Raw genomic sequence first — 24,539 nt, forward strand, 5'->3', positions numbered from 1 at the left:
AACTTTCAGAGTCTTGAGTTCCAGATGCCAAAGTTGTAGTTTATTGATCACCAACAAACAAGAGACCAGTCAGCTGATTGTTCTGACTCTATCCTCCTGAGTTCTCAGTTATATACCTTTTTGTTATCTTCTTGCCCATTATCTCTGACCAATAGAATAATTACTCTTGTCTCTTTCCTTCGCCACCAATATGTTCTATTTTCCTCACTAATTAAATATTGGTGGAAAATCCCTCATCTAATTATTTTTTAAAAACATACATCAACTGGTAACTCCACTTATTTTTGACATAAGTCATAGTTCATGGTAAAAGTGCATCAATTTTAGAAACACCTGTGTATGATACAAACAGCCATGTCCCCATCACATACCTTTTACCTTTGCCCTACATTTCAGTGTACCCTCATAATGAGGCGGCCTTGTTTGTTCATACACAGTATCATTTGATTAATGAAAGAAAATACAAGCTCCAAAGATATTTAACTCATCAGGGTAAAACACCATGCCAGAAACATATCATATCAGAGATATCTAACTTATTAAAAGTGTTTTTGTAAGAAGTGCATCCTGTATTTTAATGAGACACACCATATATTTTAGAGATACGTGTCAGCATAAAGGAAATACACCAAAGATATATGTCAGAATACTACTAATTAACAGAAACAGCAAAACACCAGCTGCAAGAATACAAGACACCATTCATATAATAACTGATTAAAGAAGTACATCCTGTATTTCAAGGTTGTATACCATTCTTTGTGTTCTCTGCAGCATCAACACTTTTAGTAACCTCATATGCTCTCTCCTGGCTCACACAAAGGCCTAGAAACTCATATAAGTATTTTGATATCTAAGAATGATTATTATACCATCTAAAAAATGATTATTCTACAATATATTCCCCCTCTGGGACTAAAAGTCCCACATACTAAGTCCCTCAAACCACAGTATAGCCACATAAGCCAGCCAATTTAATACAACCGTAGCCAAAATAGGCTACGCACTAAGTTATCAATACCGTGCTGATGGGGCCACACTCTGCAGGATTGTGAACCAAACCTCTCCCTCCACAATCAGCTAGAAGGAAGTAAAAGATTCCAATCCTCTTATCTATTGTCAATAATGGGGAGCAGAAACAAATCATATTATATGTAATAAGCATGTGCATGCAACTTGAAAGCCTTGCGTTGTGTAGAGTACAATTGATTATTCATAAAGAAAAAATATATATAAGATAAGATATATAAGATAATACACAATATATTCCTCCCTCAACACGAGCTACATCCTTCGTTGCCAGAGGAACTCACAGACAATTCCGGTAGCCTGAGCGCTATCTGGTGGTGTGTTGGAGCAGACAGCGGGTTTTTAAACCACCAGTTGAGTCTATTTGCTCTTGCAGCCAAGCACTGAGGTGCTCGTCGCTCCTTTCTTCACATGTTGCTCTTGTATGTCTTCTCTTGGCAATTACTTCACAACTATATTTTCTTGAACATAATCATCACCAATACTACTTCTACTTGATTAAATATATCGTAATATAAACTTTGTTAATTATTATAAGTAATGGGTTATATTGAAAGTAATAGGGGAACATGTCAAAAATAACAAACAAAACACCCTCTAACTCCTTTCTTGAGTTGCTGTCTATTCTGTTAAGTAAAATGAAAGTACAATAGTCATGCTATCTCCCTTACTATCAAAAACATGAGAAAAGTGTTCAAAATAAAATTCCCCTTAAATTAGTGTCATTTCTGAATTGCTTCTCAGTAAATCTCATCAAGTTCATCCAATCCTGGTCCAATGGTACAGTATCTAGTTTCTATCCCTGTTTGCGTTGACATCATTGATACAGTCACCATTTGCTTAGCCACTGTTCTAGCCATTATTGATCTTAGAACTGGTATGACACAGCAAAACAACAATGCAAATAGGGTCAGTCCTATAACGATCATTATACCTAGTTTCATTAAGCCCAACTTCCATGATCCAAAAGATCATCGAACCATTGGCCAAACATCTGATCTCTTCCTGCATTAGATTTAACTTCCTTTCTGAGGTCATGCAGTTTTTTCATTGCCTGTGTAAAAGCTCCTTCTGGGGATGTATTATTTGGTATGTATGTACAGCAATCTGCTCCGAACATAACACATACTCCTCCTTTATCTGCCAATAACCAATTTAGTGCTTGACGATTTTGCCATGCCATTTTACTAGTTGCCGCTAATTGGGTTCCTAATGCCTCCAATGCCTCATCAGTATGGTTTATAAACCTCTGTTGGTTATAGTAAATATAATTAATCCATTCTACATTTTTGCTGGCTGTTACCCATACAAATATTGACTCAAAGCCTGATTTAATTTCATTCCGAGCTTTAAATTGTTGTGGTATTCCCCTTGGTTGACCAATTGCATCCAAATAAACATCCGGATCTGGGGAGTACGCTCTTTTCACCCTTGCCTGTTGTTTTACAAATGGATTTGGTGCAGTTTGGATTTCAGAGAGATCCCACTCTACCATAGTTACCTCTTGTAGTAACCTTACTCTAGTGCACAGCCCTTTCCAGTTTTTAGGTAGAGAGGTTTTCAACTGACCTCCCCACATAACCAAAAGTAGTCCGCTATGGTTTCTGTTTGTTCCTGATGAATCTTTACCGAAGGAGATACTAAGGTTTGATTTTCACATCCTGTAAGGCAATGACCCGCCACTACACCTAAACATCCTGGGGTTATATTTGCAGTAAAGTTCTGTCCTAATGTTGCTGTTGCATAATGTGGTCCACCAAATCTGATTACATTATTGTTGGAAAACATTTCTTCGTCTAAATGCCATATTACTGCGCAATTGCCCTTAAACTGTCCTACATTATTTTTTCCCTTGGTCCTGTTAAAGCATTCATATTCCAGTTGTTGATTAATCGTAAATGATGATGGACTTTCTTTATTCTTATTATCCACGCGTATATCTAATTTCCTACATTCATCTCCCCACCCTATCAGCTTACTATACTTTTCATATTCTGGGTGACCTAGGAAAGCCAAACATTCCGCTGGGCAGAACACTGTTCTTCCTGTAGTTCCACAATTTTTGGCATAATACTTGGCGCAGTGTCTGTAATCATACTGATTCGGAACTACTGTCAACTTCTTCAACGGTGAGGGTGAGCACATTACACAATTTGTCATGTCTGCCTGCTTAACCGTATATTTAGCCCATCTATACCAGTCGTTTTGATTTGCATGTTGTAATAGTTCTTCTACTCCTGCTGTCTCTATAGGCTCCCAATCATATATCAAATCTAATGGTTTTGTCTTATTTTGGTTAACTATGCTTCTGTCCTTTTTTGGTTCACCTTCGTTCAATGCTCCAGATGCTCTCTTCTGTCTAATTTTTTGTTCTATAACATCTTGTCCTTGCTTATTCTGGGAAGAAAGACATAAGTTCTGAGGTGTCAATTGTAGGGAAGTCATCATACCATGGTCGCTCTGACGGTCCTTCACCGGGTGAGTCTGGGTCTTCTTGCGCTGCTTCCCCGGTAGGCCCTGTATCGGGGGAAATACCTGTCCCAAATACATCATCAATATCATTATCCACAGTACCTCCTTCATCCCCCAACCTGTCCTCTGCCTCCGACAATATGTCCTCCCACGGATGCCTCTGTTGGTCTGCTTCATATCCTTCAGCTGTTTCCGTATTTGGTGCAGCAAGGTAAGCACTTTCCTCCTGTCTTTCTCTTTCTTCACCTTCTTGTTCCTGTTCTTCTGCGACATGTACTTCCGTTTCTCTTTCTGTGTTGTCCCGCTCCACTGTGGCACGTTCTTCAGATTCTTCCTCTGCCTCAGTGTGCTCTTCCCCTACGTTCGTTTGTTGTCCTTCTTCCTCTTCTTCGTTGTCTCTATCTGGTACTTGTAGGTCTTCAACCTCGTGAGCTTGATCCTCTCTTTGTTGCTCCTCTTCTTCTTCGGTTTCAGGTTCCTGATTTTGTGGTAGGTTTCTCCTACGTACTTTAGTGCAGTGATTTAAATGATACCATGTGTTACTTCCTCTCACCTTTACTGCTGTTGGGGTTGCCTGCACCACTTCATAAGGTCCTTCCCGTCTTGGCTCATTCCACCTTCTTCTAAACACTCTCAGGTACACAAGATCTCCAGGAGCAATTGAACAAGGTGCATTCTCTTCCTGCCTAGGATTTCTTCTTTGTTCCTGCAAACAGATTTTTCCATGTATTGTCGTCAATTGTCTCATATATGCTTTCAATTCCATTTCTAGTTGTTCCAATGATGGACCCTCATAAGGTCCTCTCAGATAAGGCACTGGCATAGGCCTTCCCGTCAGCATTTCATGCGGGGTTAGATTAGTAATCCTATTTGTTTGCATGCGATATTTCATTAATGCCAACGGAAGCGCATCAACCCAATTAAGTCTTGTTTCTTGACAGATTTTCACAATCTTTGCCTTGAGATTCCCATTTACCCTCTCCACCATCCCCTGAGACTGCGGATGGTAGACACACCCTAGTCGTTGTTTTATTCTCAGCTGCTGTATGACTGTTTTTACTGCCCTCTGAATGAATGCCGAGCCATTATCTGAGCTAATTTGCGACGGTATTCCAAACCTTGGGATAACTTCTCTTGTTAGGAATTTAATCACTGTTTGTGCTCCCTGGTCGGCCGAGGGAACTGCTTCTACCCATCTACTGAATCTGTCTATTATTACTAACATATATCTTTTGCCTCTGACTGGTTTTATCATATCTACATAGTCCATCACTAGATGTTTGAACGGGCCCTCCGGTGCTGGAATATGACCTAATGGAGCGGTCGTACCTTTCCTGACATTGTGTGTTTCACAAATTTCACAGCCTGCCAAAAACTCATCTACTGAGGCCTGCAAGTATGGCGACCAGTAGCCCTGCTGTTTTATCTTCCTCACTACCTCGCCTCTTGCACAGTGGTCAAATCCGTGCGCATCAGAAATTAACATATTTAGAAGTGCTACTGGAGCCAATATCTGCCCCTCATGTGACCTCCATATTCCATTAACGTCCCTTGTCGCCCCCTCTGCTGCCATTGTGCTAATTCAGGTGGGCCAGCTTGAAGCTGCATCCGTGCTATATCTGCCAAACTTGGCTGGACCTGTAATATCACTTGTGGTGCCATTATTGCTACTTTGCATCCTGAAGCTTCTCGGGCATGTTCGTCCGCAGCATTATTTCCTCTAATAACAAAATCCTTGCCTTTTTTGTGTGCCTGGCATTTGACTATAGCCAGCCTTTTTGGACTCATCATTGCTGAAATTAATCTGATTATCTGGTCTTTATGCTGAATTGGTGTTCCATCACTCTTTTTGAACCCTCTCTGTTTCCACACTGCACCAAACAAATGACACACTCCATGCGCATATGCAGAGTCTGTATATACATTTACTTTTTGATCTTTTGCGAGTAGACAGGCTTTGGTCAATGCTTTTAATTCTGCCAATTGTGCTGAGCATGGCTGTTCACAATGCTGAACCACAATTGGCACAAAAGAATCTCCCTGCTTTTTTACCACAGCAAACCCAGCATGATTTCCCAAATGGTCCTTAAAACAAGATCCATCAACAAAATATTCTATTTCTGCTTCAACCATTGGTATTGATTCCAGGTCAGGCCTCAACCGTGTGAATGCTAACGAATTTACCACACAATCGTGTGGTGTTCCTTCATCCTCCAAGGGAATATAGTTTGCTGGATTTACAGTGGTACATCTCTTTATAGTTACATCTGGGTATGTCAGCAATGTTGAATATGCTAAACATCTTGCCTGTGTTAGTACAAATTTCCCATTCTCTATTAGCTCTATTATCTTATGGTGAGTGTAGATCACCACTGGATATCCCATAGTTATTGTGGAGGCTTTTTCATACGCAAAATAAATTGCCGCTAATCCCTGATAGCATGGCGGGTATCCTTGGGCTACACTGTCCAATTTTGTGCTATAATACGCTATGGGTTGTTTTCTCCTTCCACTACACAGTTCCTGCATCAGCACTGCTGATGCATAACCACTTTTTCTATTTGCTACATACAAATGAAACGGCTTAGTGTAGTCTGGGCTTGCTAGTGCAGGTGCTGTTTGCAGTTCCTTTTTCAGTGATTCAAAAGCTACCAGTGCATCTGCACCCCAGGTTAGCCTACTTCTAAGATTTTGCTGTCCTGTTTGCTTCATTAGTTCTCGCAGGGGGTTTGTTTTCATAGCATAGTCTTCTATCCAATCTGAACTAAATCCTGTCATTCCTAAAAAGGTCATCATTTGCCCCACTGTTTGTGGTTGCGGTGCTTTACTTATGCCCTCCAACTGACTTGGTGATATTGCTTTAGTCTGATGTGCAATAATTCGTCCCAGATACTCCACCTGGGGTAAACAGTACTGTAACTTCTCTTTTGATACCTTATGACCCCCTTCAGCCAGTTTAGTAAGGACCTTAATAGTATCCCGATGGCACTGCTCCAGTGTTGGTGAACAGATCAGTAAGTCATCCACATACTGGATCAATGTGCTGTCTATTCTTAGATCCTCTAAGTCTGTTTTTAATACCTGATTGAACACATGAGGTGAATGCTTGAATCCTTGTGGTAGTCGTGTGTATGTGAATTGTTTACCTTGATAGGTGAATGCAAAGAGCTGTCTGCTTTCCTCTGCTAAAGGAATACTGAAAAAGGCAGAACACAAGTCAATTACAGTGAAATAATTCGCAGCAGGGGGAACATTTGTCAGCAGAGTATGCGGATTGGGTACTTCTGCAGGCCAATCCTCTACTACTTCATTAACTGCCCTCAAATCATGTACTAATCGCCACTTTGCTTTATTTGCCTTTGCTACTGGAAGTATAGGTGTATTACAACAGCTTGATGTTTCTATTAGTACTCCTGCTTTAAGTAGCCCTTCAATAGTACTTTTAATCCCCAATATTGCCTCTGGTTTAAGTTGATACTGCTGTTTTCGTGGAGGTTGGGTTCCTGGTTTTACTTTTATCTGGATTGGATTTGCTGATAGTACTAACCCCACATCTGTGTCATGGCGTGACCATAGTTTTACTGGCACTACTTTTTCCATTTCTGCCATTAGCTCTACCATTTTTGAGTCTAGTTTTTCAGTAGGTGAAATAACTACTACCTTAGGTGTTCCTATCATTTGGGTAGCACATATGATCTTTAGAAATGTTCTGTCTGGTGATTCCATGATTAGAGGATTCTCTGTCCCTTTCCATTGTACCCTCTCTGCCCTTTTCATCATTTGTCCTAAGTCTTTTTGTTCCCTTCCTTTGCTCACATAGATTGTCACATGTGGAACAGATTCTGGTATCTGAAACCATTTGTTTATAAAGTCATTATTCTCTATCTTGAGTGCTGCTCCCTCCTGTCCAACTACTATGTATTCTGACATCAAGGTGATTTCTTGTTGTTTTGTTCCATTCAGCCACTTTTCCTCCAATTCTGGGTTTCTTGTTTCATCATACATTAATGTACAATGATGCTCTGCTCCAGGCACATTTGGATCTCCTAACTGTGCCTTAATATATTTTCCCCATTTGTCTATTGTGTTGTTCACTTCTTTTCCTAGATCTCCCAGCCAATATACGTTTGCTTGTGGACGTTCAGGGTCAGGCTGTTTTGTCATTGTCATTTGTTTCACTCCTCTGTCATCAATGTAGATTCCTTCTGGAGTGCACCATATCTGTAAGTTCATTTTACATATAGCGTCTCTTCCCAATAAGTTCACTGGTGTATTTTCTGATATCAAGATTGGGATGTTTACTGCTTTTCCTTTTACTTCTATGTTTACTGGAGCCGTCATTGGAATTAACTGCGTTTGTCCGAGAATCCTACTGTCTTAACATATTTTCCAGACCGGGGAGGTGAGAGGCATAACTTGGACTTATACACGTAAAAGTGGCTCCAGTATCTAACATAACCGGTGTTACTTTGCCCTCTATCTTAACCTTCATTATTGGTTCTTGATCAGCATCAGTTGATATCATTGGAAGCTGACCCTCCCCGTAGGATTCTCTGGGCATCCCTAGTAACCTTGTGGTGGTCCGCGCCATGGATTGACGGGACCTGGGGCCTGCTGCTGTTGCTGCTGCTGCTGAGGGTCTTGTTGCCAGTTGTTGGTGTCTGCCTGGTGCGTTTGTGGCCAGGGGTTCATAGGACATTCGCTTTTCGGTGTCCCACTTGGTTACACCCCCAACATGCATTTGTTGGGCCATTATTATAATTCTGTCTTCCTCGTCCTCTTCCTCTTCCCCTTGATACTGTCGATTCCATCTTCTATTCATTTGATCGGGAAATGATATATCACAGTCGGCATGGGCTGTTGCATCACCTGATTCTGCATGGGTATCTGGTTTGGTACCACAGTCGGCATGGGCTGTTGCATCACCTGACTTTGCATGGGTATCTGGTTTTGAGCACCTGGTACAGGAGCCATTGGTGCTACCTGGATTGTTGATACAGGTTGATACATGGGCGCAGGTGGTACGCCGGGTACCATAGGTGTGACTGTTTCACTTGAGGCCATCTGAGCCTGTGCACCGATCGGAGTTTGCAATACTGTATTTACTGGCGCCATTACAGAGGTTGGTGCATCTTTTCCTTTTACTGCTGCTTGAATTCTTTTCTTGTTTCCTGTTAGTTCCTCCAGTTGCAACTGTTCCAGTTTCTTACGTATGTCCCTCTCTTGTTGCTTTAGCTTTTCTTCATTCCGTCTGTGTTGTTCCACTGCATGTACCACATGGGCACAGAACTCTTTCTGTGTCTTGGTAGTTAACCCCACCACGTCTTCCAGCTTTTCCTTTACTGGTGTAGGCATAGCCTCTATTATGGCCGTTCGAACACAGCTGTCATCCAGGGATCCTTTTCTGGATCTTTTTCCATTTCCAGCTTCCATCTCTTTAGCTCTCGTTCGATATAGGCTTTCGGGTTTTCAGTTGTTCCCAGTGGCTCTCCTTTTATTGATTTTGGGTCTAGGTTGGTGGGAAATTCTTCTCTTAGGGCTTTCCAGATGGTATTTCGGCATCTGCTGAATGGTATCTCATCATACTTTGTGGTATCTGCTGCATTTCCCACTTTGGCTTTTTCGAGTATTTCCGCCATTTTGCCTCCTCCAATGCATCTTGCAAGCAGTGCTTTAATATCTCCCAGGGCCAGTTGAGTTCCTACCGCTCGCTCCTCAACATCTCTAATCCATCTTCCTGCTCCTTCATATATGTCAGGAAGGGCTGCCAGTAATCCTTCAAGATCATGGTTGGCCCACGGCACATAGCAGTCATACTGTCCCTTCATCATGATAGGACATTGTGATGATATCGTTCTGTTATGTCGTCTGACTGGTCTTCTCACTTCCTCTTCATCTGGCCATTCTTCATCATCCTCTCCATCAGATTCCGCATCAGTTCTGACCATTCGTCCTGTCATTCTCTGCCATGTTTGCTTAGTCTTTCCTGGCATGTCTTCAAGATAGAGTTGTCCTGTAACCTGTTTCATCTTTCCTTTTGTCCGGTGTCCCAGGGTGTTTATATCTGGAGCAACATGCTCCTTTCTTCTTGTTGACCTTCTCATGTTTTCCAGCATCTCTTTTCCTTTCTCATGGAGTCCGATAGTTCCTGTGACTTGGCTCTGATGCTGGTCACATCTTCTCTCATTTTCCGCTGCTTTTTCACACTTTCTTTCACTCTTGATGATATTGTCATGCCGTCATCTGTCTCTATTAGATCGTCATCTTCAGATGTGCTTTCTTGCTCTTGTTGTTTTCTTTGTTCTTTGTTCTGTTGCTCCGCATACCCTTTTATTCCTTCTATTATTGCTTCCTGGCATTGTTTGTTTAATTCTTCCTTTATTCTTTGTTGACTTAACAGCTCTTGGCGCATTTCTTGATCTGATCCTTCTGGCCCTTCCCACCTTTGACTTGGACTCCATAGACCCTTTGTGCTGTTTTGTTCTGATCCCACTGCTTCCCCATAATTGTGGCTCATAGTTCCTCTCAGTTTAATATCTGGGTATAGATTTGCTGGTTTTTCTTCTGGCTCTATTGACACTTTCTCAGTGACTTCTATTTCTCCAGCCATGTGTACTTCCCCTTAAACTCCATCATAGGCATTTGTAAATTCCCTTTCGTTTCCATTGTTGGTGCATAGGGAGGGGGTCTTTCTCCTTTTTCTTCATCCACCTTTTTTCCTTCCCTTTCCTGTTTTATTATTTCTATCCCCTTGGTCTTGAACATATGGAGCATTGTTAGTTCCCTATCTCGTTTCATTATCCTCTTCTGGCTCTTATCTTTTGGTTTATGATTTTTTATCAATGCTTCCATTTCTCTACATATCCCTACATCAAATGTTCCCTCTGCTGGCCACTTTGTGTTCAGCCCCTTTGTTCTTCCTTCCCATTTCCTAGACATCTCTTTTATCACCTCTCTATATGTTGGGAACTCCATGCATATCTGATCTATTGGTGTCGGTGCCATTTTACTATCCCTCTATGTTTTCAATAATTCAGTACCTCTTTAACCCCAGAGTGTTCTATTCTGCTATGCTAATCTTCACCAGGCTGGTCAGACGAGGACCACTAAAAGTATCCGACCCCTGACTTCCCCTGGGCTTTTTCTGGGTTGAGGAATTTCCTTCTTCCTAGATATTTTAATACTGCTACTTTTTGTTTGTGTTCTGCTTGGTTGCTTTGTTGGTTCCTCTTCTGGTCCCAGTCCACACAGATTATTATGTATCCAAACAATGTCACTCCTCAGGGTTATCAAATCACTGCTCCAGGTTTTTTCCACAACACTCTTGACCTGTTGCAATTACTTCTCCTGCCCAGTGCATGAAAGTAAAACATGAGGTTAATTTATTTGACTTTTTATCTATTATCATTTTGCCTCTTTTTCCTTCTTTCCTTTTTACACCCTTTCTAATCCACTGCCAGCCCTCCGTACTGTTATTATCAGGCGGGAGGAGACCCAAGAAATCTTATCCTATCTCTCTTATGCGTGCTCAAAAGCCCTCCCTTTACTGCTCTCTTGTTCTGGTTCTAGCAGCCCCTCCCCTCTCTCCCTTCCAACACTCAGTCCCCAGCATGCTGTGAGAGAGAGAGAGAGACAATCAACTATTATGCTCATTTACCTTAGTCTTACCTGCTACACTATTGATTTTATTTATACTATTTATATATTCCCCTTTTGTTTATCATCTCTTCTTCTTATAGTTATTTATTATATTTTATTTCTTTCCTTTACACTCTTTTGTCATGCTCTTTATTTTATTTTTATTAATTCATATTTTTCTTAGTCTTTTATTTTATTATTTGCTTATGTTCCCTCTTTTATTACTTGTATGGTTTCACTTTATTTCTTTTCAAAACCAACTATTTGTTTGTTTATACTTTATTTTCCCATTACAATCCCTCATTACAAGATTTTTAGAGATGATTACACATTACTTATTTTATGCATGCACTTGGATACAAGTTTGATCTGGTTAACATACTTATACATTGCTTCATTCTTATACACACAGCATAGTTATAAGTGTCTAAACTAATACATTAATTCTTCTAACTATTTAATCTTTCTCATGCATTATACTTTCGTGTGTGGTTACATATTTATCTAAACATTACATCATTAAGGATTACATTACTGTAAATGTCTTTATTAATGATACACTCTAAGTTTTGCATTCTATCTTATTTCATGCATATCTATATTTTTCTATCCAAGCCTGCCCCCTATTGGTTATCTTGCTGTCTCTCATATATGTCCAGCCAAGTCTGCTTTATTTCTGCTGGGAGATCCAGGCAAACTCTTACCTCAAACATTCCTATTGTACCTTCAATTACAGTTGCTGGTACAATCTCCCCTTCATTATTTTCCTTGAATATTACTTTACTTTCCCTGTATACATTTCTGACTCTGTTGAATATCTCTAAGCTTACATTTTTCAAAATTGTGACACCTTGTCCCACTGGCCTCTCTAGCGTTTCCCAATAATGGGCCACTTCAGTGCTGAGATAAGGGATTTGCACTTGTTTAGCTGACCTTCTTACTTCTATCCCAAAGGTGTCCAGCTGTTCCCCATATCCTGCCTGGCAAAGTCTTTCTATGCCTGTTAAAAAGGTTCCAAGGTACAAGTTCTCCATTGTGACTTCCAACCAATCTACAAAAGGCCATTCTTGTTCTAATTCTGGTAAATTTACTATCCTAATCAAACCTCTCAACAGTGCCTTCTTTTTATCTAGTGTCAATTGTCTTTTCTGTCCCGTGTAATCTACATACTCTGTTTCCCTCCAAAAATGATCACGTATGCCCTTTGACTCTATCAATGTCTTTTCCAATTTTCGTTCCCACTCTTCAGGTCCCCGTCGGTCTTCGCATCTCACAAATTTCATGGGTCTCTGCATTTTCTCTTTAGTTTTGTTCACTGTAAATGGAAAACATTTTCCTTCTTTTTATTCCCCAATTAATCTATTTCTTTTTCTATCCCAATCTCCCCCTGCCCTCACTCACAGTGCTGGCCATTCAGCCACCCAGTGAGTGAAGGCAGGTCCGGGAGACAGAGGATCAGGTGTTTTCACATCTTTTTCTACAATTATTTTCTTCATTTTAGTTTCCCAATTTACCCTTACTTTTAGTTCATGTTACTTGCTTGGTGCACCTGATTCTCTGCATTATTCTGCGCTTGCACACAACACATCATCAGCACTGTGACCATGCATTTGAAAAAACACATAGACAATGCGGTTAGTAGTATGAAAGCACATGCACCAACAACATAGTTAGTTATGCACATTATTCATTATCTTAAACATGCACATAGTTCAACAATTCCCCGTTTTCTGCACAGTCCGGGTTCCGTCAAACACTGCAATAAATAACTTAATCTAACACCTGGAGGAATTTTGCGCGAATTTTCACTTCTCCACCCGTGTTAGGATTTTCACCTGTACAGGATTTTCAGCCACTCTTCTGGCAAAACCTTGAATAAATGCACCTAACCGGGAATTTTCACGCGCCGTCGCTTCTCGACTCACCCCCAGGCTTTTTCTACCTTCTTTAATACACTAACTTAAACAACCCCACCCCCCATTTTTGAAATCTGGAACTCTCTCTATTTTAGCCAATTAGTTCGAATTATCCTATGTTCGGACTGGCAAAAGTCTTAGGGAAGCCACTTACTGGGACCCGCTACCACAGATCACACAAAAACACCTTAAGCAAAGATGCTTACCTCAGTTTCTGGCGCCGGTGTTTCTGTGCGATTCGTGCAAGCCGTCCCACCAGCGACCTCTGCCCCCTTGACCTCAATGCCAGCCCCACGTTGGGCGCCAAAGATATGTCGTGGAATATTGCGAAGAGTTTCTCTAAGTTGAAGAAAACTTTCAGAGTCTTGAGTTCCAGATGCCAAAGTTGTAGTTTATTGATCACCAACAAACAAGAGACCAGTCAGCTGATTGTTCTGACTCTATCCTCCTGAGTTCTCAGTTATATACCTTTTTGTTATCTTCTTGCCCATTATCTCTGACCAATAGAATAATTACTCTTGTCTCTTTCCTTCGCCACCAATATGTTCTATTTTCCTCACTAATTAAATATTGGTGGAAAATCCCCCATCTAATTATTTTTTAAAAAACATACATCAACTGGTAACTCCACTTATTTTTGACATAAGTCATAGTTCATGGTAAAAGTGCATCAATTTTAGAAACACCTGTGTATGAGACAAACAGCCATGTCCCCATCACATACCTTTTACCTTTGCCCTACATTTCAGTGTACCCTCATAATGAGGCAGCCTTGTTTGTTCATACACAGTATCATTTGATTAATGAAAGAAAATACAAGCTCCAAAGATATTTAACTCATCAAGGTAAAACACCATGCCAGAAACATATCTTATAAGAGATATCTAACTTATTAAAAGTGTTTTCGTAAGAAGTGCATCCTGTATTTTAATGAGATACACCATATATTTTAGAGATACGTGTCAGCATAAAGGAAATACACCAAAGATATATGTCAGAATACTACTAATTAACAGAAACAGCAAAACACCAGCTGCAAGAATACAAGACACCATTCATATAATAACTGATTAAAGAAGTACATCCTGTATTTCAAGGTTGTATACCATTCTTTGTGTTCTCTGCAGCATCAACACTTTTAGTAACCTCATATGCTCTCTTCTGGCTCACACAAAGGCCTAGAAACTCATATAAGTATTTTGATATCTAAGAATGATTATTATACCATCTAAAAATGATTATTCTACAATAATTACTAATAAACTACTAACACACACACTCTCTCGCTCTCTCTCTCTCTCTCTCTCTCTCTCTCTCTCTCTCTCTCTCTCTCTCTCTCTTTTGCAATGTCACACAAACTTTGATTTTATACCAAGAATGAGGGAGCAAAAAAATGCTCTTCCTTGTTTGTTCAGACACGCCCACATTAAAGGGGCAGAGTGAATTTTCAAATAGTTTCACACCCATTTCCTCATGACTGTCATCATGACTCAACGAATCAAAGATTTAATCAGATACAGATAGAACAATCGCAACATATAATCACTGTAACTGTGTATTCAAATGAAGACTTTATTTGAAGAAACACCATTCTGTCTCACTGTAATTAATATGTTTGCGCACTGTTCTGCTTGTCTATGTGGTCTCTGCCCTGATCTGGCAACCTCATTGCTGTAGTCTGGTCTGTCCCGTTGCGAAAAGTGCTTCGTCCAATGGTTCGCCTCACCGGATGAGTTGACAGATGACGTAAAGCGTCACATATAAGCTACAGCACACCACGTTACCACGCACGTTCCTCGCCTCTTGTCGGTACCGCGTTCATTTTCAGATTTACGAATCGGAAGAGTTTATTTTCTTGAGTTCCATCACTCGCACACCGTTGAAACATGAGCTATCACAAACCCGACGAGAAAACTCTTCAGGGCCTGAAAGACAAAGCTAACAACCTAAGGATCCTCTCCATCAAGGAAACATGCGCCTCAAACTCCGGGTAAAATTTTATTCAGTCATTCAAAATTAATTCTCAGCAACTTTCTACACGATAAAGGTCTGAGTTCGTCAGATTTGCACTTTTATGCATACAAATGTTCACTTTATACCTCTGCACAACATGTGAATTTGGCAAGGGGGCGGGTAAGACTGGTTACTATTGGCCTGTTTAATCTGGTTATGAATAGCTTATTAACATTGTGCAGTTACATCATTTTGTAACATAAATCGCGCTATATTTGACCGCCTTTTAGACTAGCGTAGCCTCCGAGCGAAAATTGGCTTAGCTCTCATCGCCCCTATTATTAGCACGGTATATGGGGCTGCAGGTGAGATTATAAAATGTGTCTGTGGGTATAACTTTTACATTTACCAGCACATGCTCGTGCGCCACTCGTTTAAGGTATATCTTACGGAGCACGCGCTGAGTTATAACTGATTGATTATTACGTGAGCTCGCGCGTGCACGTTTTTCTCTAACAGGTTGTCACGTGGAATTTTATATCGCGTTGTAGCTATTGTGCCGTGGGTTGAAGTTCTGATAGCTCCATGAAGTGATGGTCTGATGAAAAGCCCTGTTTATTGAAATATGTGGATATGAGCAGGGTTTAACTTAAACTTTCATAAAAGAAATCTTTGTTTTAAGATTGCTCAATCTACGCTCGCCAGTTCTCTTTTGTGAGGCTGACCAACTTATTTCCTCAGAGAGTGATTTCTTAACATGCCCTGTAATCGATGGAGGGAATTTCTAAACTTGTAAAATATGGAAAGGCTTCCTTGTTAATTAAATTAGTATAAATTCACTGCACACACACACCCTTGTTCACACTGGAATGCAACAATCTTTTATCGTGTTGAAACTTTCACCTGATAGGGTTTGTTTTACAGTTATGACTCTTCCTCCTTTTCTGTTCCCTCTTCTGTGAATGTATGATGCACACGCATTTTTATTATCCCTTTTATATATGTTGCTTCATTCAAACATCTACAAGGAAGTGTTGATTTTGACTAAGTCAGACCTTTGGCTGTCCCTTTTGAATTCCTCATGCTGAAACTGACGAGGCTTGTTTCTTAATGTCTTTTCCAATTTTGTATTTCAGCCTAATTGAATCTCACTGTAGGACAAAGATGGTAATTCATCACTGTTGTTCTGTGTAGTGGGAAATTGGGAATGCATCGAGCAATAACATTGGACTGCATGTATTTTGACTAGCAGTTAAGATAACCATTTTTGTGGCCACTTAATTGCATGACTGATTTCCAAACTCGGACCATAAATCAACACTTTTAAGCCTCATTGGTACAAGCAAACTAACAGTTGTACATCACTCAATTCAAAAACTTGGCCATTTGGTAATTTTTTTTATTGTAACCACTCCCTAAACATGCTGCAATTTATATTTGCATTCAGTGAGGTCTTTTTTTTTTTTTTCAGTGAATAATGTGGCCTTTGTAATGGCAAACTTTTTTTTTTTTTTTTTTTAGCCTCTCAAGCCCTTAAAGGGATAGTTCACCAAAAATGAAAAGTCTCTTATTTACTGCATGCCATCCCAGATGCATTTAACTGACTTATAAAGAACACAATGATTTTTAGAAGAATATTTCAGCTTTGAAGGCCAACGCAAAATGAACAGGCCAGAAGCTCCATGTATTACATACAATTTGTTTTAATAAAATTAATCCATGTGACTCCAATGTCTTCTGAAGTGATCCAATCAGTTTGAAGAACAGCCGAAAATATAACTTCCTTTTCACAATAAATCTTGACATCTGCAGACTACTTGGCGATCATGATTTCAAGCTTGATTACACTTCCTAGCACCATCTAGTGCTCTTTGCCTGTGTCAAGCTCTAGGAAGTGTAATTACAGTCTCCAGGCACGATAATGATTTTAAGCTCAATGGCAACATGTACAGTGAAAAATTGGTTATATTTTGGTCTGTTCTCAACCAAAACTGATTGGATCGCATCAGAAGACATTGATTAAATCATTTGAGTCTTATGGATTACGTTTATGATGCCTTTGTGATGTTTGGACTGTCCTGGAGTTCTGGCCACCATTCACTTTTATTGTGAGGATCATCAGAGCTGAGACATTTTTCTAAAAAATTGTGTTCAATAGATGAAAGTAAATCATAAGAGAATGTTCATTTTTGGGTGAAATGTCCCTTTTAAGATTTATTGCATTGAAGTTCCCTTATTTGAATACTAGTGGCTATAGTCCTACTTAATGAAATATAGCTCTTAAACTTGTGTGTACAAACTGTAACTTAGGTTTGGCAGTATTAATTAATTGATTCTGATAAGGTGAATTACTACTCTTCAAAACCAATAATGACAGTATAAATTTTTGCACTTTTAAAACAATTTGCAATCAGTGTTCTACATTTTAAAGTGACCCAGATGTTTGAAAGATAACCTGCATGTCTGATTGGTCTTTAACATTCAGCATATTTGAGTTGTCTGTTAATAATTGATGGATGAGTGATTACACTTGTTTGCGTTCCAACTTGCAGACATCCCACCTCGTGCTGCAGCGCTGCCGAACTCATGTCTGTGTTGTTCTTCCACACCATGCGTTACAAAGCCGATGATCCCCGCAACCGCTGCAACGACCGCTTCATCTTGTCAAAGGTGGGCTTCCATTCTGTGTTGGACAAAATTGCTTTACATTTTTAGCTGTACTTGAAGGTCAAAGAGTTCAGAGAATGAAAATTCTTATGATACACTCATAGTCAGCATTCACTTTCATGCGGGGGGGGGGGTGCGCAATGAAAGTTAATGAACATGTTAGTCTGTAATATTCTGCCTAACATCTTTGTGTTCCATGGAAAAAATAAACTGCAGTTGTGGAACAACATGAGAATGGTTAATGTTGTGTGAACAAACACTTTAATTCATGTTGTCCTTTCAAAAGTGATTTGAGATTAAATGTATTCCCCCTTTTACCTCACTGCTTTCAGGGCCATGCTGCTCCCATTCTTTATGCAGCCTGGGCAGAGGCTGGATTCATAAAGGAATCCAAGCTGCTAAACCTGCGTAAGATTGATTCTGAACTGGAGGGTCACCCCACCCCTGTGAGTAACACCCCTCTATCATGGCATAGATCAATTCTCCAGCATAACGATTCATCGTGCAAATAATGTCATTATGTTGGATTGACAAAGCCAACATTGTGTTCTATGAACGTCTTGTGTTTTTTCAAAATCCCTTAAATAAGATCAAAGTTTCTGTCTGTAAATTCTCCAAGCTTACAAGCTACATCCCGCAAAGTCTGCATAGACTTTCAAACTGTTCTGGAACTGATCAGACTTGTAGTGCACTTTGGATATAATCATTGGCGGAATTAAAACGTTCTATTCTTGCATACGACACATAAATATGGTATTTAACATATTTATTTACATAACAAATGCAAACTCAAAACAATAAATTTATTACAAAAGTAATACCAGTGTTAAATTCATTGCATGGGTTTTAAAGGACCCACATATGCAGTCGAGGTGTAGGGATGTAAATTCTCATTTTAAAAACAAAATTTTAAAGTCATTTCATATGGTAAGACACCTTAATTGAGGAATACTTGGAGTTTCAGATCAGAGATCACTTACTGTAAATTATGTCTTCAATTAGATGCTGGGTCATTTTTGGCCCACATAAGTGTTCTAGTGTTAATCTGCTTAGTCTCGAAGTCTGGTTTCTGTCAGCTCAAACCAATCTGGCCATTCTTTTGACCTCTCACCAACAAGGTGTTTCTGGCCACAGAGGTTCCCCTCACTGGATGTTTTGTGTTTTTAGTGCCATTCTGAGTAAACTCTAGAGACTGTTGTGTGTGAAAATCCCAGGAGATCAGCAGTTACAGAAATACTCAAACCAGCCCGTCTGGCACCAACAATCATGCCACGTTCGAAATCACAAGATCACATTTTTCCCTATTCTGATGGTTGATGTGAACATTAACTGAAGTTTCTGACTGGAATGATTTTCTGCATTGCACTCCTGCCACACAATTGGCTGTTTAGATAATTTAATGAATAAGTAGGCGTATAGGTGTTCCTAATAAAGTGCTCAGTGAGTGTATGTTCGCAAGCTGTCTGTCAGCAAGCTGTCTGTCTTACTGTAATGTCTGTTTAAACATGAAACTTAAAACTAGACAGAACTTTCAGACAAGGCTTTGTCAAACCAACATCAATGTTTTGATAAACTTAGACTTTCTGGTTAACCTTATTAAACCGTTTTAACTAATTGTAAAATTACTTTCCAGAAACTAGCATTTGTGGATGTGGCGACAGGCTCACTTGGCCAGGGTTTAGGAGCTGCTTGTGGCATGGCCTACACAGGAAAATACTTTGACAAGTCCAGGTACTCCAGCTCTCCAGAGGATGCAGCCTCAACATTTAATACCCTCTTTTTAATGAACTAAATCACCATTTTGAAAGCTTAAAATTTGTGCATTTTAATACAATAGCCCATGTATAAAAAAACAAAAAAAACAAACAACTTTAAATGCCCATAATCGCATACTGGTTGGCTCTAATGGTCAAGAGTAAACATCTTGTAAACAACCCTGTGTGCATGTTCAGACAATAGCTATCATTTAATAGTGTCGTACAGGAAGAGTTAAAGAGTCTGCTGCTCATTTGATGGTACTCTAACTGGATCTGTCTGTACTGTCTCATTAGCTATCGAGTTTACTGCATGATGGGAGATGGTGAGTGTTCAGAAGGGTCTGTCTGGGAAGCCATGGCTTTTGCTTCCTATTACAAGCTTGACAATCTGGTGGCCATCCTTGATGTCAACCGCCTGGGCCAGAGTGAGGCAGCCCCACTGCAGCACAACATGAACACCTACAAGGAGCGTTGTGAGGCCTTCGGGTTGGTCTCACTTAATTATACTGCTGATTTTTCTCTTTGGCTATGTTCGGAATGGCATACTACTACTGTACTACATTTGACTATTTCTGCAGTGTGTATACTGTGCACTATATACACATTTTTTGTATGCACTGAGCCATAATTTTAATGTTAGTTCTTTCATTATATTTGGCAGTTCAAGAGTCAAGACTGAATAAAGTTGGATTAAAAATGCAAGGCAAATGCTTCTGTCTCCGAGATAACTGATGGCACTCGCTAGCTTAAACATGCACTGTAATGAGTTCATATGACAACAATGTAGCATACTGCTTATTAAATATGTTGCATAATGTTATTCAATGTCTACTGTGCAGTGTGCTAGTATTCCATTAGAGCCTTTCTCTCTGTAGTCTATGTTCGGTCTTCATAACCTCTGTATGTTACTAATTTGTTTTATCAGCTTCAACACTTATGTGGTAGATGGACATGATGTGGAGGAGCTATGCAAGGCTTTTTGGCATGCTGAACAATTTAAAGGGAAACCCACTGCCATCGTAGCCAAAACATTTAAGGGCAAAGGTCTCAAATGTGAGTAACTCTGGAAGCCTCTATAGTAATACAATCAGCACACTTGATGATAGTCAACGTTAATAGTGTTTGTTATTATAGTTGTTCTTATTGTCTGTGCCCAGGCATTGAGGATCAGGATAACTGGCATGGGAAGCCTATACCTAAAGACCGTATGGACGAACTGATTAATGAGCTCATGAGCCAGATCCAGTCCTCCAACAAGTCCCTCCACCCTCAGTTGCCCAATGAAGATGCTGCTCCTGTTGACTACACACCCATCCACCTGCTCAAAGCTCCAGAATACAAGATGGGCGATAAGGTTGGATAAATAACACTTATGACAATACTTGTATCTACTATTAGGATTTATACTGCTGTGCAAAGGCAAAACGCAGTTACTACAAGATCCTCACAAAAAACGAGCAACTTTTGAAGCCATCTTGGTTTCAGTGTTTGTGTAGTTACAACGTTTATCTTTTTAAAGGGTGTTACTTCAATAAGCAACAGGCTGTACAATCACAAAAGGTTACAACTACAAGTTGAGGAAACACTCAGCATGACACACCAATAATAGCACAATTGCTAATTGTCTGGGGCAGGAGAAAAAGTATAGTTCTTGGAGCAGCCCTTGATTGTTACACAGTTCACTTTGAGCAGTTTCCTTTCCATCTTCAAAAGTTGCTAAAAGAAAACTAATGCCTTAGACTTATCCCCCCCCCCCCCCCAGATCTCCACCAGGAAGGCCTATGGTGTAGCCCTGAAGAAGATGGGAGATTCCAGTACTCGTGTTGTGGCCTTGGATGGTGACACAAAGAACTCAACCTTTTCTGACATATTCAAGAAAGCCCATCCTGATCGCTACATTGAGTGCTTCATTGCTGAACAGAACATGGTGTGTATCTGGGTGTTTGGTTTTACACTTAAGGTCCCGATATACTTCCAGAGAATTTCGTTCTTCGTTCAGGGGTCAAAAGTTCTAAATGGCTGAGCAACAGTATACTCTGTGAACATTCTGAAACCCACCACACTGCTGTGGGAGGCAAAAAACATTAAAACTTCCTGAGTTAGCAATTACTTTTTGCTGCATTCTTTAAGTAGCATTCACATGAGGTCAGAAAAAGCTGGTTTTAACCACTGATGATATATGCAGGAGAAAATGTGAATTCTGAATTCAGGACCCTAATGCACTAACACGCTATATGCCGATTAATAGTTATTGTAATTTATGATGACGCTGATACTACTGCAAAGATGGGTGTATAAAAGAGTAATAATGTGTAGAAGACAGACAAAAGAATGGTGATAAGAGAGGCATATCTTTGAGCAGATGTTTGAGTGTCTTTTACTGCAGATGGCACATGAGAATATTTGATTCCCTTTTGTAGACTTAAAAAAACGCATGACATGTTCTTGGAAAATGTATCAATGTGAATGAAAAATATCTGCTCTGTAATCTGTTAAGTGTCCTTCCTCATTACTTGTCTCTCAGTGTGGGAAATCGGGTCCAATTGAGTAAGCATTTGACAATGATAATTCCCTCCTCCCACATTCTTATAAACATCTAGCTGTGAGATCCAAGACAAAATCATCCAGAAGTTGGATAAGTTTTTTAGTTGGAACACCAAGTAGTCAGTTTGTTGTATTTGGGGTAATGTATAATACATTTTTTGTCTTGTGTTGCTCTCCAGGTCAGTGTAGCCATTGGTTGTGGCACTCGCGATCGCACGGTTCCATTCGCTAGCACTTTTGCTGCATTCTTTTCCCGTGCCTATGACCAAATCCGCATGGCAGCGATCTCCCAGTCCAATGTCAACCTGGCTGGATCCCACTGTGGTGTTTCCATTGGTAAGGAGTCTTTTTTTTTGCTGCTGAAAACTAAATTGCTCTAATTTGTTGATCTTAGCATTTTGTGAATTTCAGATCAAAACATTTTTATTTTGTCCAGGTGAGGATGGACCCTCCCAGATGGCATTGGAGGATCTTGCAATGTTCCGTGCTATCCCAACATGCACTGTGTTTTACCCCAGTGATGGAGTATCTACTGAGAGAGCTGTGGAACTTGCAGCCAATACAAAGGTGAGGTCAATGGATGCCACCTAATTTTCTGTTATAGACACAACTTAAAATTTAATAAATTCACCCGTTTCAGAGAATGAGTGAATCTATTATTCATTGATTCTAATGTTATGACCTGTTTTTAGGGTATCTGTTTCATCCGTACCAGCCGGCCTGACACTGCAGTAATTTATGATGCTGGAGAGAAATTTGAAGTTGGCAAAGCCAAGGTGAGAAGAACCTGTTTAGAGAATTTATCAAATTACTGTAGTTTGCTTTTGTAAATTTAGTTGACATTTAAAATATGTCAAGTGTTATACAATTTGTTTGGTAATGCAATGTGCATATGGAGCCTCCTACTGGGCAGCAATGAACTTTCTGGTTTTCAAAGGTTTCCCTTGGTAACAGTTCTCTTTCTGTCCTGTAGGTTGTGCGCCAGTCCGACAGTGATAAGGTGACTGTCATTGGAGCTGGAGTAACACTGCATGAAGCACTTGCAGCACATGAGCAACTTGCTAAAGAAGGTTTGCACAACCCCTACTGGCCATAACAGGAAGTTGTATTGCAATCATGAACTACCTCTTGTTGATTTCATATAGCAAGTCACAGCTTTCAATATGGAAGCACCCAAATCTTTTAAAATTCTTGATGTGTTTATTTCATCTGTGTGCCAGGTGTGAACATTCGGATAATTGATCCATTCACCATTAAGCCCCTGGATGCCACCACTATTGTGGCGAGTGCCCGTGCCACAGGAGGAAGGGTGATCACTGTTGAGGATCACTACAAAGAGGGTGAGCTGCTTCTGGAGTTTTAAGCTTATGATGGACCAAATTCATATGGCAGTGATTCTCCACTGGTGTGTTCTAACAGCGACTGCAGAAAAAAACCTTTAAAATTATAAAATGTAACTAACCAGTTAGGACAGCAAAATAAATAGGTTTACAAATTTTATAAAGGGACGAGAGAATGCTTCCCATATTTTTGATGTGAAAGGCCATGCCAAACTAAGCAGATGTAAGCATTAATGTTAAACGCTTGTATAAAGTTATCAGTTTCACATTTTCTGTTTTTTGTTTTTTTTAAACCTTCCAAATATTGGCCCCATTCACTTCCATTGTAAGTGCCTCACTGTAACTGACATTTTGGTGGTAACCAACATTAATCCACACATGCTGTCGATTGAGCTTAACTTGTATTGAACCTGGAAAATTCCTTTTGAATTAAGGACAGCTTTGTTTACTTTTGTACTATAAGCAGTTTTAGTACCTTGTTGTGTCACCATATGATGTCCTGAAGAAAAAGCTGTTAAGAACGATTGTAGAGATACAAGGAAAAGACTAGATTTTCTCTTTCCTCTTTATTTATTTTTCTCTTTTGCATGAAGTATTTTCTTTTTCTCTTTGTAGGTGGTCTGGGTGAGGCTGTTCTGGCTGCAGTGGGTGAGGAGCCCGGCATCGTGGTGCAGCGGCTGGCCGTGAGCCATGTGCCCCAGAGTGGCAAACCACAAGAGCTTCTAGATATGTTTGGCATCAGTGCCAAATCTATCGTTGCTGCCGTCAAGGGCACTTTTGCCAACTAAAATCCTCCCATCCTTAAACCACCCTGAACTACACCCGTTTCTCCTCTCCTAACCCAGCACCAAGAGACCAAACTCGCAACACATTTATCATTCCAGAGGCTCACAGCATTTTCACTGACTAGAATGGATGGTGAAAGCTGGGGATATGCCCGTTAGTGTGAAAATGTTCTCAATCTGTGTGCATTATAGTTTAGAGCGCATCACCCCATTGCTCTGAAGGGCTTCCATTTTGGCATAATAATCAGTTTTGCCTTCTCGAGAGCTTTAAATGCTACAGTAATGTTGGGCTTTAAAGAACGCATTCCAATTGACATTTTCAAACACCTTAAAACAAGTCATTTCAATATGTCCCTGTATCTTTTCACTGTGCTTTCTGTAATTACTTTAAAGCTAATATCATGAACACTTTAATGCATGATGGTGCTTTCAGAGAGT

At 40.0% G+C, this 24,539-nt stretch overlaps 1 protein-coding gene across 1 annotated transcript; it reads left to right on the plus strand.

The window, feature by feature from the left end:
* Positions 1-14,812: 14,812 nt before the first annotated feature.
* On the plus strand, positions 14,813-24,104 carry LOC127618839 (transketolase-like). Its single transcript, XM_052091483.1, has 14 exons — positions 14,813-15,045; positions 17,561-17,678; positions 18,008-18,121; positions 19,309-19,406; positions 19,727-19,918; positions 20,358-20,485; positions 20,590-20,786; positions 21,195-21,359; positions 22,156-22,312; positions 22,413-22,543; positions 22,669-22,752; positions 22,950-23,046; positions 23,197-23,316; positions 23,932-24,104. The coding sequence occupies exons 1-14, from the start codon at positions 14,942-14,944 to the stop codon at positions 24,102-24,104; spliced, it is 1,878 nt and encodes a 625-aa protein (XP_051947443.1). The 5' UTR covers positions 14,813-14,941.
* Positions 24,105-24,539: the final 435 nt, after the last annotated feature.

The sequence above is a fragment of the Xyrauchen texanus genome, chromosome 25, assembly GCF_025860055.1.
Source record: "Xyrauchen texanus isolate HMW12.3.18 chromosome 25, RBS_HiC_50CHRs, whole genome shotgun sequence".
NCBI classification, from domain to species: Eukaryota; Metazoa; Chordata; class Actinopteri; order Cypriniformes; family Catostomidae; genus Xyrauchen; species Xyrauchen texanus.

Excerpts from the sequence above, each read along its gene's own strand:
- LOC127618839 (XM_052091483.1), top strand. The coding sequence starts at position 14,942 with ATGAGCTATCACAAACCCGACGAGAAAACTCTTCAGGGCCTGAAAGAC. Across the intron at positions 18,122-19,308 it reads TGGAGGGTCACCCCACCCCT|AAACTAGCATTTGTGGATGT; the intron begins GTGAGTAACACC and ends ATTACTTTCCAG. Across the intron at positions 19,919-20,357 it reads GAGCGTTGTGAGGCCTTCGG|CTTCAACACTTATGTGGTAG; the intron begins GTTGGTCTCACT and ends TTGTTTTATCAG.